The sequence below is a fragment of the Tauraco erythrolophus genome, chromosome 6 (genome assembly GCF_009769465.1).
Source record: "Tauraco erythrolophus isolate bTauEry1 chromosome 6, bTauEry1.pri, whole genome shotgun sequence".
Classification (NCBI taxonomy): domain Eukaryota; kingdom Metazoa; phylum Chordata; class Aves; order Musophagiformes; family Musophagidae; genus Tauraco; species Tauraco erythrolophus.
Genome location: NC_141470.1, coordinates 62,762,876 through 62,776,013, shown reverse-complemented (window position 1 = coordinate 62,776,013; position 13,138 = coordinate 62,762,876). Strand labels below are relative to the sequence as shown.

At 40.5% G+C, this 13,138-nt stretch overlaps 1 protein-coding gene across 2 annotated transcripts in view; it reads right to left on the bottom strand.

Annotated features, from left to right (window-relative positions):
- Positions 1–13,138, bottom strand: part of KIF26A (kinesin family member 26A) — a 109,532-nt gene that overhangs the window by 25,399 nt on the left and 70,995 nt on the right. For both annotated transcript variants that reach the window (XM_086613379.1, XM_086613380.1), the window contains one exon: positions 3,885–4,068. In XM_086613379.1, the coding sequence (XP_086469505.1) occupies positions 3,885–4,068 (184 nt within the window). The remainder of the gene's footprint in view (positions 1–3,884; positions 4,069–13,138) is intronic.

Here is a 13,138-nt window from a genome sequence, read left to right as displayed (position 1 = left end):
CATGAAATCTGCCTTTTTGCTTCCTACCAGTTACTAAACCACTGGAGAATACATGACAGCTTAGGGTTTTTTTAAGAAACCAAGGTCAGGGCAGTTGTCAATAGCTTTTTCAAAATCCAAATGTACTCTATTAATCAGACCAACCCTTATCAAATGCTCTCGGACTCTTTCACAGTACACTAACATATGCGTTTCACCTGTAAAAGCTCCAACCATCAACCTCTACTATCTCACATTAATCTCTGCCTGCTAATTTCTGTCTTTATTATTGTTTCAACCACTTTGCCTGGTTGCCTGATCTGAAAGCCAGCCTTACAACATTATACTCCTATGATTCCCTCTGGAGTTCTTTTTTTTCCCTTTTGGCCCCAAAGTTACACCACAGTTTCCACATTTTGTCCCTGTGTCTCTTAGAATGTTTTGAATACCAGCTACAAGAAAACTTTGAGCATCAGTGGGGAGAAAAAATGTTAAGAATTACCGTAGCAGGGGAAATATAGAAAGCCAATCATATTGGTCATTGTAAATGTTTCAACACGTACCTTGCTTTAAGCTTTCAGTGGATTTACAAAAGAAATGGGACTACCTAGAGTGTGTCATTACAGATAATAACTAGTCATTGTAGGATTCAGGCCTTACTCACTAGTTCCCTCCTAATATAAACAGTATTTCCACACAGTTAACATATCAGTCACCACTTCAGCTTTTCATAGAGGGAGCCACATCGCTCCCATTAGAGTATCTTGGACGCCTCATGGGTTTCCAGTTTGTTACTCTATTTTTCATTCTCACAGAACTTACACACTTCGCCTTAAATTTTACATTTTCAGCCCCTTCACAGTGAGAAAAGGCACATTTCTCTATGGAATCTTGTCCTGCTCTGAAAGAAACCATTTGACAAGAAGGGAATTAGAACTTAACAAGCTATCTGTGCTCAGAGAAATCACCCGATTGAGGAGAATAAGGACTGGTCCTCAATGGGCCATTCTCAGCTTGGTAAAGTGAAGTTAGGTGTGAATTAGGCAGCCCATTAGCACTGCTAAGTTCTTACCTGGACAGCAGAAATCAGCAAGGAACCAGCCCTCCACATCATAACTAACTATGAAAGAGAAAACAGCAGCAAGCCAGGAGGTGAGGAAGGAAAAGGCTGTTCCATCTGCTGCTTAACCCACTGTAACCACACAGTAATAACAGGGCGAGGGACACCGCTGACCCGGGAAAGATCACACCAACCAAGGAGAGCACCAGCCAGAGACACAGGTGCTGTGGGAGGAAAAGTGACTCCAGAATATATTGCTGATTCTGTCCCCTATACATTATCTTGTACTTATTAGTGGACAGGCTGCAAGAAAAAGCCATGGAAAAAGATAACCAGGAGGAGTGTAAAGTAAAAAGCTGTTAGAAGAGGGACTGAAGCTAACAGAGGACCACAGCACATCTGCCAGTGTTTTGTAATTCTTCCCTCAATTGCTATGATACTTAAAGCAGTGAGAAAGAAAGGTAATTATTCCCATCATCCTCATAATGAGTTACAAGCTGACTAAATCCTCATCAGCAGAAGCTGGTGAAGAGGAAACTATAATGGAGAATGTTACTGCACAGTGCTAAATGCTACCAAAAGCTTCTTGGCATTGCTTAGAGAAGTTGAAACTATCAATGTTTAGTACTAAAACAACACCTATATAGGACCGAAACTTTTCTTTTGACCACAAGTTCTAAGAATTAGGACACATGAGATTTAATTTGTGCTGACTGATAAATTTTACCAAAAGCTATATGTTGGAAAGCTGGAGGGTTTGTTTTTTTTTTTAACGGGCAAACACTGTAATTTAAAGTTGCAAAAGAGGAATGGGTTAAGATACGCATTTAATAGGTTTTGCATATTTTACACTGTGGTTTAGAGAAGATTCCTAGTTACTTTATTTTTTGAGAAGCATTAAAACTAGTAACTAGCACAAGCCCATCACCATTTGGATGGTCTAGATCTTAAGAACTAAAGGGCTGATTCAATTAGCAGTGAGCTCTTATCCTCTCCAGCACAGCACAGGGTTCTTCTAAACCGTAGTCAAAAAGTCCGTGGTGAGAAGGACACAGTTGGAACCCTGGGTCCAAACAAACAGTATCTTCAATAATGTTTTCAGCTGAGAGCTAAACAACAGACCTTCGAGGGTCAACAGCAGCTTGTTGACCCATAAAGTCTAGAAATTCTTGGTGTAGTGTGCCAGGCAGGAGAGAAATACCACCCACATCGCCAGCATGGGATACATATATGTACCATGTTGGAGGAGAAGCTCACACAACTGAGCAGCATAGGTGCTCAAGGTCCTGCCATGCTCCTTGGCATTCTGGTAGAGCTCTTCTCCTTGAAAGCCCTCTACTGTGCTCACTAATGAAAGCAGGTAGACCCCATGACCCAAGGCATATAATCTCCTGCCATCTGGGATCATGCACTTGATCTTTATTAGACTTTGTTGATCTGTTTGAAGACACCAGATAAACCAGAGCTTTCTACGAGGCACAAGTCATGCTGGTAAGCTCCACCAGCCACTCTCAAAGCATAGCAAAAACGTTGAGGTCTCTTGGCTACACATAGCTGCAGGCACACAAGTGAAGTGAGGTGCAAAGACAGTTTTATTAAGCTGCAGGCACAAGGAGATGGAAGCATGCTTTAAAGGTCTTCCTAAGGCAAAGAGCCTCAGAACTGTCACACTCCCTGTTATTTCTGGTGTCACGGCCAAATGCTAAGCCTCACGGAAAAGACGCAGGCACAACAAACGAGCTCTGCTAAAACACACACGTAAAAAGGGTGTTCCTTAGCAAAGCCCCCTCCACCTGGGAATCTCTAAATTACTGTGCCAAGTTTCCTGTATTCCACCATTTAATACGATATCCTCTTTCCTAACACACAGGAAAAACAGAAGAAACCACTTTTTCATCTCTGAGATTCCACCTGCTTAAAATAGCCCAAATTACTCCTTTGTTTTCCATTTAGCACAAACTCACTGACTTAAGAAACACAGAGTATTCTCTCTGAGCAACGGTGCCAGCTACAGGTATTTAGGCTGACAATCTCTTTACGTTAATGCTGATTTGGAGGGTTAATCAAGGTGCGTATTTTAGCTCTCCTGTGCACATTACAGACTTCGATTCTATCTTCAAATGCTGATCTCTTATAACCTATGTAAATAAGTATTCAGACTCTGCTGTGAGTGATTAAAGTCAGACATAAATAAGAATATTTTGTTACATATATTATGCATACATAAGAATAAAGCTCTAAATAACTGGCTTGTATTGCAATTAATTTTAAATAAAATTAGTGCAACTTTTACAATCTGAAAGGTGCTGTATTTCCTAAGTTAGAGACACATTTATTTCTCTCCTGCTACTTCATTTCCATACTCCTGATTTACAATGACATATGAAGCAGTGGGAAATGAAGCCTCCTCGACACATCTCCTTAACCTCAAGCAGACAGACAGCACCAGCACCAGTGGCTGAGCCTTGCTGGCAATGCAGAGACTACTTCTGCCAAAGCTGAAGCCTTTACGTGCATTGGTTTTGAACCAACGATGCCAAAGGAAAATTTCTCTCTTGCTTTAATAGAGGGAAAAACAAAACACCCTTTGCCGACGTTGTTGTCAGTGATGTTTACTGGCTTCAAGAAAGCCAACACTCTAGTACTGAATGTGCTCTGAGCTGCCAACTCTTTTCCAAAGTCAACAGGTGATAACAGCTCTCAGGCACATTCAAACAGTTGTGGCTCTCTGTCTATCCCAAGACCCTTTCCTTGAGCCTATCCAACTCTGTTCTAGGCTGAAAGCTTCCAGCCCTGTTAAATTTCATCTAGAAAACTATTTTAAAAAATCGAAATCCGAAGTTACCTTTCCAATGCCAGGGTTGTCCTTGATTTTGGACACAGCTCTCAGAAGGCATGGTGGTGCTGGGGGAGGGCAGAGCTGCAGGATGCCACTAAAGTTAGTAGCATAAATAGAGAAGTCGTGTGTGTGTGGCAGGGGCGGATGGTATTTCTTTCTCTTCGAAGACAGGTTAAGCTTCTGTGCTGCTCTGTATAAAAGTAATAGCAAGAAAGGACAATGTTACTAGGTGTTAATGGGACTCTGGACCAGACAAACAGATGCTCATTGCCATCACTGCCTGCTTAACAAATCAAGTCAGCGTTCTAATTTAAATTCGTACGGATAAACCATCAGGAGACTAATAGAAGGAAATATGGGTAGAAAAATTACTGGCAAAATATTCTGTTAATTTCTCTCCCAACAGAGTTTCAATTACAATGTAATTTTCCCCTCTTTCCCCCAACAGCTTGGCAGCTGAATCCTAAAATGGTAAAATCCCACTGACGTAATAAAAAACTGAAATAATCCCCTTGTCACTGGCAAGACCAGATGGACTTTTCTGGTGATAACATTATGAAAGTAATTCTTTGTACTCTACAAGTTACTCAAGGCAGAGAATAACACTCCAAGTCAGCTGAGCTCAAGATCCTCTCTTCTTGGCTGCGCTGAAAATCCTTAGATAACAGAGAATTTCCTTCAAGACAGATTGGTTTTTCCTCCTCAATTCCATTCTTTCACATTAAAAGGGAAAGCTATTAAAAAGACATGCTTTAATGTTCTGAATGATAATGATCTTGCTTTTGAAATGCAGAATTTCAAAACATAAAAGATGAAGAAGGAAAAATTAAAACATACAATTAAAATTGTAACATTCTTCCTTGTGAGTAAGAATAGGAACATAATCAGTTTTTCTGCTATTCCCCATCAGCAACACCGAACAGTATAGCAAGAAACAAAACCAGAAACTCAGCTCTGCATCAAAACCCACATGGGAAAAATCACCCTGCAGAGTTAAGTAGAACAAATACATGTGTTAGTGAGCACACGCTGGGCAACTGGGGGTAGCAATGAGGGTGAAATCCCAGCTCTGTCAAAGCCAAGGAGAGCTTTGCCACCTGAATAAGACATGTGTGATCTGCCCCCGAGACTGTCAGTAGATAGCCCACCCTCAGACACATACTCTAAAAGCATCCAACATGCTATCTTTTAACATTACTTTGAATGACTGTTAAGCCAGCAAAAATGCGAAGTGTTACACTGCCAGCATCTGTGGGCAACCTGAGCCCATGCTTCCGATGCCAACAGGTCTTCTGGGGACAAAGCACTGCTCTGGTCCATGCTTGCAACACAAAGACATTTTGGACAAATTAGTTTGCAAACATGCGATCACAAAAAGTCTCTTTATGCAATGGCTACTTTTTATTTTCATCATGCCTTTCAGCCCGAGATCTCCAAGGACTTTTCAGTGAGATCAAACTGGCCCTAGCATCTTTAAGCATTATAAGCAACAGACATATGGAGAAACTAAGGCAGTGCTTTGCTGTCATATCTAATTCAGAGTAAATCTAGACTTCTAACCTGGCCACGAATCTAGTCCTCAAGCAGCCTCAGGCTGAATCAGCTTCGTAAGCTGACCAGAGAAGGAAACTCTTCTTTTGCTTGTATTTATGGTAGATTAGAGGCAAAAATGAACACTGAGAGCAGGAGGGCTGCACGGTTTCTTCTAGCAGCACTATTTGCTTCAAATGAGTTACAATAAAAAGGACTGGTGGTGTCTGAGCAGCAAAATTACTCACTTGAGTCAAGATCAGACAAGTAGTCAGTATGAGGGACAGAACTTTCAATACGGGTCTCCAAAATTCCCAGTCCTATGCTTTATATTCCCAAACTTGTGTGTTAAACTACTGGACCTTTTCACTTTATCAGCTTCTAGAGATGCAGATGCCCTGTGTGCTTCCTTCTCCCTCTACGAACACTGCAGTATTTAGAACAAGACAAAGACTCCGGTGATGGAAAAAATGAGGCGCTAGTTCCAAACTCAGAGAGCCAGAAGTCATCGTCTTGTGAGGGAGAAGTTGGACTTTTGCCTCTGAGGAAAGAAGCAGCATTTAACTCCTGCTACATCCTGAAACCAGCAGGAACTGCGTCCCACAGAGAAGGAAAACACTCTAACCATGGGTTTATACAGAACCTCAGGGTTTTGGTGTCAATGAGAACTGATTTAACTGCCTGAATCTCAAATTCCCTTGCTAATACCTCATTCAGTATGAAAACATATGCCTGAAATAGGACACCAGGCAAACAGTTGCACAACTTCACTATGGTTGCAGCTGCACATTTAAAGCATAACGCCTCCTAAATTATATGCAGCTTTATTGTGCAGAAAAGAGTCTCTACCTGTTGGTATTCTCATTGTCGAACTCAAGACAGTCATTACCCTCTATCTCCAAGCACCAATTAACAATTGTAGTTATTATTTAATCACCTTGTTGATTAATATGAAAGCTAAAGTTTATTTCCTTGTTTACATGGTATGATCCCTTGTTGAAATGATAAAACTCCTCAAGAGAATGTCTTTAAAGTGCAATCAAGATATACATTAAATCCTGATGAAATAATTATTCCTTCAATAGATCTGTCTGAAGGAGCTCCTCTGGGAAACATATGTGAAAGACAATGAGATACAAAGGACAAAATTTACTCAGGAATTGTGTATTCGAGCACCTAACTAAGTGCTAACAACTCAATGAGTAAATGCACCCAAAAAGGCCATGCTAAGCAAAATATATAAGCAAATAAACAGGAAAGTCAGCCTTTTTAAAGTATAGCATCTCTCAAAATATCTCAGTAATGCAGTTTTTGGACCATTTCAAAAAGCAGACCGAAGACATCAAATCCATTACTAGTTGTCTTAACTTCCCCACCGAGACAGAATAACTTTCAAAGTGATTTACTTCCAACAGTATTCACACACTTTCTGCATCTCCACTGTTCAAAGGACAGTGCCATATGCTAGCTAAAGCAATTAACTGCCATAGTGCTGATAGATCCTCTTCCTATGAGTCTGGAGTGCCACGATTTTACTAAGAAATTTGGCAAAGGGACTGCTGATGTCCATGGGAGATAACAGGAAACTGAAAAAGCAGAGGAACTGGAGTAGCTGCTGTAGAAAATAATCAGTGCTTTGATGGGCAACAGGCCAACTGCACTAATAATGATGTATGTGGTTCACATTTAAAAAGCATCTCTTCTCAGGTAGCAGCGTGCAAAGTTTAATTATAACCTCTTTGCGTTCGAATGCAAGAATTATTTTGCCCAACATTAAAATAAGGTTGTTTCTGGAGTTAGAACATAACAGACACCTTGTACCAGCAGTATTAAACAGCTTGTTGAGCTTGTTGAGTTTTGTAGATGTGGGTTTTTTTCCCTAAAAGGCTAAAGTTAAGGATCTGAAGGAAAGAATAGGGCAATTTAGGCAAGATAAAACATCACTATCAAATTGTAGACTCTGAATATGAATTTAAGTCATCGTCATCCTCAGCTCCTACAAAACGTACAGTCAGCTCTTTAACTACTACAAAGTACTAGACCCCTACTACAGCTGGGCAGCAGCCTTCATATGCTTTGCTTGGGCTCCTGGACTGGTCCAGGCAAAGAACACCACATAAGGACTTATCAATGCACTTCTTGCAGCACCAGCAATACATTTAGTGGCATCCCAGACAAGTATTCATTAAGCCAAAATATAGGCCAACTGGTTTGCACATGGGCTCAACTAAATTAAACGAAATCCAACTTTACAAAACTCCTTACTTCAGTAAAATTCATGAGAGTATATATTTACAGGGCCCCACTTCTGAGACACTCCAGAGTGCTGGATTTTCTGCAGTCCGTATCCAACAACCCATCACTGATTTTACACCTAAGTTTCCAGTTCTTTTTTTTCACCAGAATTCCTTTTTTCAGAGGGACTTTGTCCCATGAAGACAGGGAAGGCTAAGCTCTTGTAAACTGGGCCCTTTTCACCTAGCGCCAGAAAGAGAGAAGTCGGGCTCATATCAGATCTCTTTCTGTAGGAGCCTAATTAGGTGCCATACCCCTTTCCTGATTTCCTTCTTTTTCTCAAATTTAATCTTGCACACGAGGCCCTCCCATCCATCTTCAGCACCACAGTAGGCTGTTTGACCTTATCCAATATCAACTTCTGTTTCCTCATAGGGAAAATTACGACCTGTAGGGTATACTATGCAAAACTTAAGCGTTACAGTCATTTGTTTTAGTGTGTATTTTCCAAGCATTTTGTCACAGCTTTGACACAGATGTATGCTTTCCACCTACCTTTGCTTTTCTCACTCAGCCTCCACCAAGCACTCTTCTACAAAAAAGTCTTGCAAGGGAAACTAAGCTCCACATTCTTATGCTTCTCTTCCAATTAAAGCATGAGAGACACCCACGTGTATTATTTTTACCTCTGGCTGTGAGATCTACTGTCTGCGTTCTGCTTAACTCTTTCCATCTTTAATAGAAGATGTCTTTTAAGATGCTCTGGAGAGTTCTTTTCTCATAGCTAGGTGTCACGGTAGAAAATAAAACTAATATATGGCACATACAGGGGCACTCAAATATCAAATGACAAGGGACAGTCTCTAACCTGCTCTTTCCCCCACACAATTTACAGATTACTAGGTTTTCTGCCATGCATGGATGAGACCTGTGAGGAAAAGCATGGTCAGATCAATGACATAATACTCAGCACCTAGGGAATAAGACTGTGCAGCAACAGTAGGTACAAAGCCTACCCGTTAAAAGAACCATACGATTTTTTATTTTAAATTCTGCCTGTGTGGTTAACATGACATTTCAGATATTCTGATGTACTGCAAGCTGCTTCTAGCTTACACTCACTGCACACGCTCTGCACGTTATAGCTGTGAAAGTAAACGGCACAATTTAAATCCCTAAAGTACAGTGTTCCTTCTGGGCATAATTTCTCCATGAAAAAAGAAAACTAGATTTGAAACTTTCATAAGTATTTTGCTTAACATTTTGTGGCATTTATTAAGCTTCAGAAGAAAGAGTGATGTGAAATATACTCTGGGACACACAAGAGAAACGGGTCAACTGAGAAAGAGAGAGAGATACAGAAGATTTAATCGACACTGGGTTTACAGGCAAACCACCACAAGTCAGAAATAGAACTGGGAGTCCTGCTTCCTATTATTAGGCTCCACTGACAAAAATAACAAAAGAAAACTTCTGCACATTCATTTCAGTGTGACTCATTACATATTAACAGTTTTAGTGTTATTAGCCAGTCTTATCTTTCAGAGATCACTGACATTATCCATACTGTGAGAATGCTTAAGGGCTTCACCGAGAAAGTCAAGGCCAAAGAATTGAACAGTCCAAGCCTTAAATATCCTGAAATTTGGTGTTTACTGAAGAGTACACTTACTCAAGAGTTTTGGTTTGACCTTTACAGCCACCACAGGAGCAATTTTTATCCTGATTTTGAATTCTCTGCAAAGCTTGCAAAATTCTGGATGCAGGCTTCTGCTGTGAATCAGTCTGCTTCTCCAAACTTTCCCAGTTCCCAGCCCAACAAGGCATCAGACCTCCACCACATAACCAATATCCCAAGCATTTCCCACTGCAAACCAGCTCCAAAGGAGGCAGTGGGAAAGTCACAGTCTGTCATTGTATCTGCAGTTCCAGTTATTGTTTCCTTAATTACTTGTCAATACAGACAGCAAATGGACGGATGTCCTACAACACACCCTCCAGCACTCCGTCCCAAGCCTTCCGCAACTCACAGAATAAACTTGGTTGGCATTATTACTTTTATTATTCCTATTAGTTTGATTTGTGGTTCTAAAATTAGAAAGGTAGCACAATGAAACAGTGCAGTTGCTATCCAAAACCCCGAGCAAACTTAAAAATAAACAAGGTATCCATTTTCATTAACGGCATTCAATTCGGAAAATAAAATCTGGCTTAGCAAGAGCAATTTTTAAACAGAAAACTGGGAATGTCTAAATCTGTCATGAAGGTTTGGAAAGGACTTGCATCATCTGTATTCCTACAGTACATTTTGACCAAGGAGTCATTCACAAAGTATACTTTAAATTTTGAGGCTATAGTTTGTTCTTCCCCCTAGAACCAGCTTACTAGGTTCCTTTGATGCATATATAGCTTCAGGAGAATACAATGGCTTTTCTCACATTAGTACCATTACACAAGTACAGCACCAAACCTTTGTTTGCTTAGCTGTCCCAGCAAAGCTGTCGAGAAGCACTGCCAGGAAGAACAAACAATTAATGTTCCTTATTTCAGTGGTTCAACTTCCTCAATAAATAATTAGTTCATCTGGATCACAATGCACAGCCTCAAACAATGGCATTTTTATAATGGGTGATGGTAATAAAGTTTCAGTAGAAAACCATTATTCTGAAACATTCCAAAATGTCAAACTACATTTAATATTGTGGGGATATTACCAAGCCAGCATTATGAGAGAAAGTATCTCCAATATGAGATTACGTTCATGCCTTGCCTCTTGCACATCACATAATCTTGCAATTCAGGCTTGAATTTCAGCCTCTTACTTTGAGTGACCTCTTAATTTTCTCTTACTATCTCTTATTAAAATCAGCAAGGCAGAAATAAAAATCAGCTATGTTGACACATTAGGAACATCACCTGCTCACAGTTGATTAGAGAAGACGAGTCCAGAAGGGATTTTAAGAGGTTATCTACATTTTCCCAGTGCTCCATGGTAGGATGACTTTATCTAATCCATTTCCAATATATATTTGTCCAATTTGTTCTTAGAAACCTCCAATGAAAGCAAGTCCACAGCCTCCCAAGGCAACCAATTCCAGTTTTCAACTGTTCTTACTGTTAGAAAATTCACACCTCATGTTGCTCATAAATTCCAGCAAGGCAGACTTATGTTCCTTGTTTACCCTCACCACCCTAGCAGACATGCAGAGGACCGACCTTCCTTCTGCTGCAGCAGCTGCTACCTGTATGAAGACCACTACCACACCTCAGTCTTCTTTTTCACAAATGAAAAAGTCCTGATCCTTCCAACCTTTCCTCACAGGTCATGCTTCCTTGATTTCTGACCATCCTTGTTTTTCTCTCTACTCTATTCAGATCTTCATAAAGTAAAGAATTCAGCCTTAATGCATCGGTGAGCAGTAGCTGAGACTCATCCGAATTCATGCACCACACAAAAGACCAGGCAAAGTCATTTGGGATAAACTCAAATAGACCTCTGGAATTCGACAAGTTAAGCAAAACCTGTAGACTACCCCTGATGTCAGAAGAGCTTCCTCATGCTGTATAGACCCAAGAGCTGATCCCTCCTCTCAGCTATACACTATTATCGAAACAGAAGCAACCAAAAAAAAGCCCATTTTCAAGCATTCAAGCTATTTGCATGCGGGAACCCAAGAAGGAATTTTCACAGCTCTTCTCTGTAATTTTTCCCCAGGTTTAAGAAACATCAAAGAGCAGATCTTCACGAGCACCAATTGTTACACTCCAACCATTCTTTTCGCTCTCCCAAACCAGCAGTTTCTGAGGTTGCTGCTACAAAATTGTCCTAAGTGACATCAGCTCCGTATTCTCCTCAGCTTGCAGATTCAAGACACTTTTCTGGCCAAAGAACATTGCTTCAGCAGCCAGGATCAGGGTTCAGCAACTGAATTTTTTATATATATACACATCAGAATAACAGCTAGACACCGCAGCTTGCCACATACCACTTCCAGCTCTGTTCACTAATGATGTTAAACAAAGCAAGAGCAGATGAACGTATTGCTGTACTTTCATACTTGCTGTTTACAACTGTACCATATGACAAACTGCTGAAAACCTGTGTAGGTTAATCTTTATGTAAGCAAGGCTGTCAACACCTAATGCAGAAATATGTCAGTTCCCAGGCTGCACACTGCATAGATAGCTACATATTGAAAATACAGCTACCTGAATGCCAGCAGTATTTTCTCGCTCTGTTTCATGAACTAACTGAGATAAAGCAGGCAGAACCACATCAATCTGAGCACACTCCTTAGGCAAAAAAGTTGGACTTATTGCCAGTGAGACATAGACTCATGAAACAGTCAGGTTGAGGAAAATAAAATTCTAGTCTAATTTGTATTCTATCAAGAAAAAATAGTAAAAAACATTTTTAAAACTACTAAGTAATGAAACAGAAACAATGGTGCTAACTAACCCTTCATTATTCAAGTAATTACTTAAATAGATCGCTTAAATTTTTGCCCTGAAATCAGGTATACAGAAAGAAGCCAGTATCAAAATGACTTACCAGGCCATAAATTATTTTTATTACAAAGGATGTTGCACTCCATGCTATTCATCAAAAACAATCTGGTATGAATACCAAAAGCTCATTCAGGCTGCTCCAGGCAAAAAACAGGCACATTTGCAAGTGGAAAGCGTGAGACAGAAAATGCAGGACATGGCCAGCAAGGGGTTCATCTAAAGCACTAGGGTTCAGGCGAATATCAGACAGGAAAGAGAGGGACTGAACGAGTGAGAAATTTAGTATTTTCACATTCCTGATCACATATACCAGTCTGAATACAAGTTAGCATCTGTGACTGTAAAGCCTCGTTTACCATTAAAGCTCTGGGGTGGGTTACGTTTTCAGGTTGCCTTCCTTTGCCCCAACACACCATCCCCACAGACATACCTTTCTCATCACCTCCAGCTCCCTCAGTTCCATGTTTTCGTGCACATCTAGAAAATCCACAGAGGATCTATTCCCGCTTCCACTGGGTTTTATTTCAGATGCTCAGTCAAAGGCTTGACATCTATATTGCCAAGCAAATAACTTCTCAGGGGGGTATTTACTTATTCCTACTGTTACCAAGTTAAATGGTCACTGACAGCATTAAATGATGCAGTGGAAATTGCCCAAGTACAGAAGTCATATGCCCACACAATGAGTATTTTGAAACAGAGGGGGGACACATGGGCTTCTTAAAGCCCAGCGTTCCTGTGATTTATTTAACTGACATCAGTTCTGAAATGATACTTCTCAGAGGTGTAGTAGGCTGAAATTGCAGCACCATTATAATAGCACTTAGCAGGAAAACGTGAGATGCATGTCCTCCCATCACTGCAGACAGAGAGATTCGACTATTTCTGACCCAAAGGTGGTAACTTCAAATTTCAGCAGAAATATGCAACTCCTGAAGACCTGCTCAAGACACAGTATCAAAGAATATTCTGAAGCTTGCCCTGGA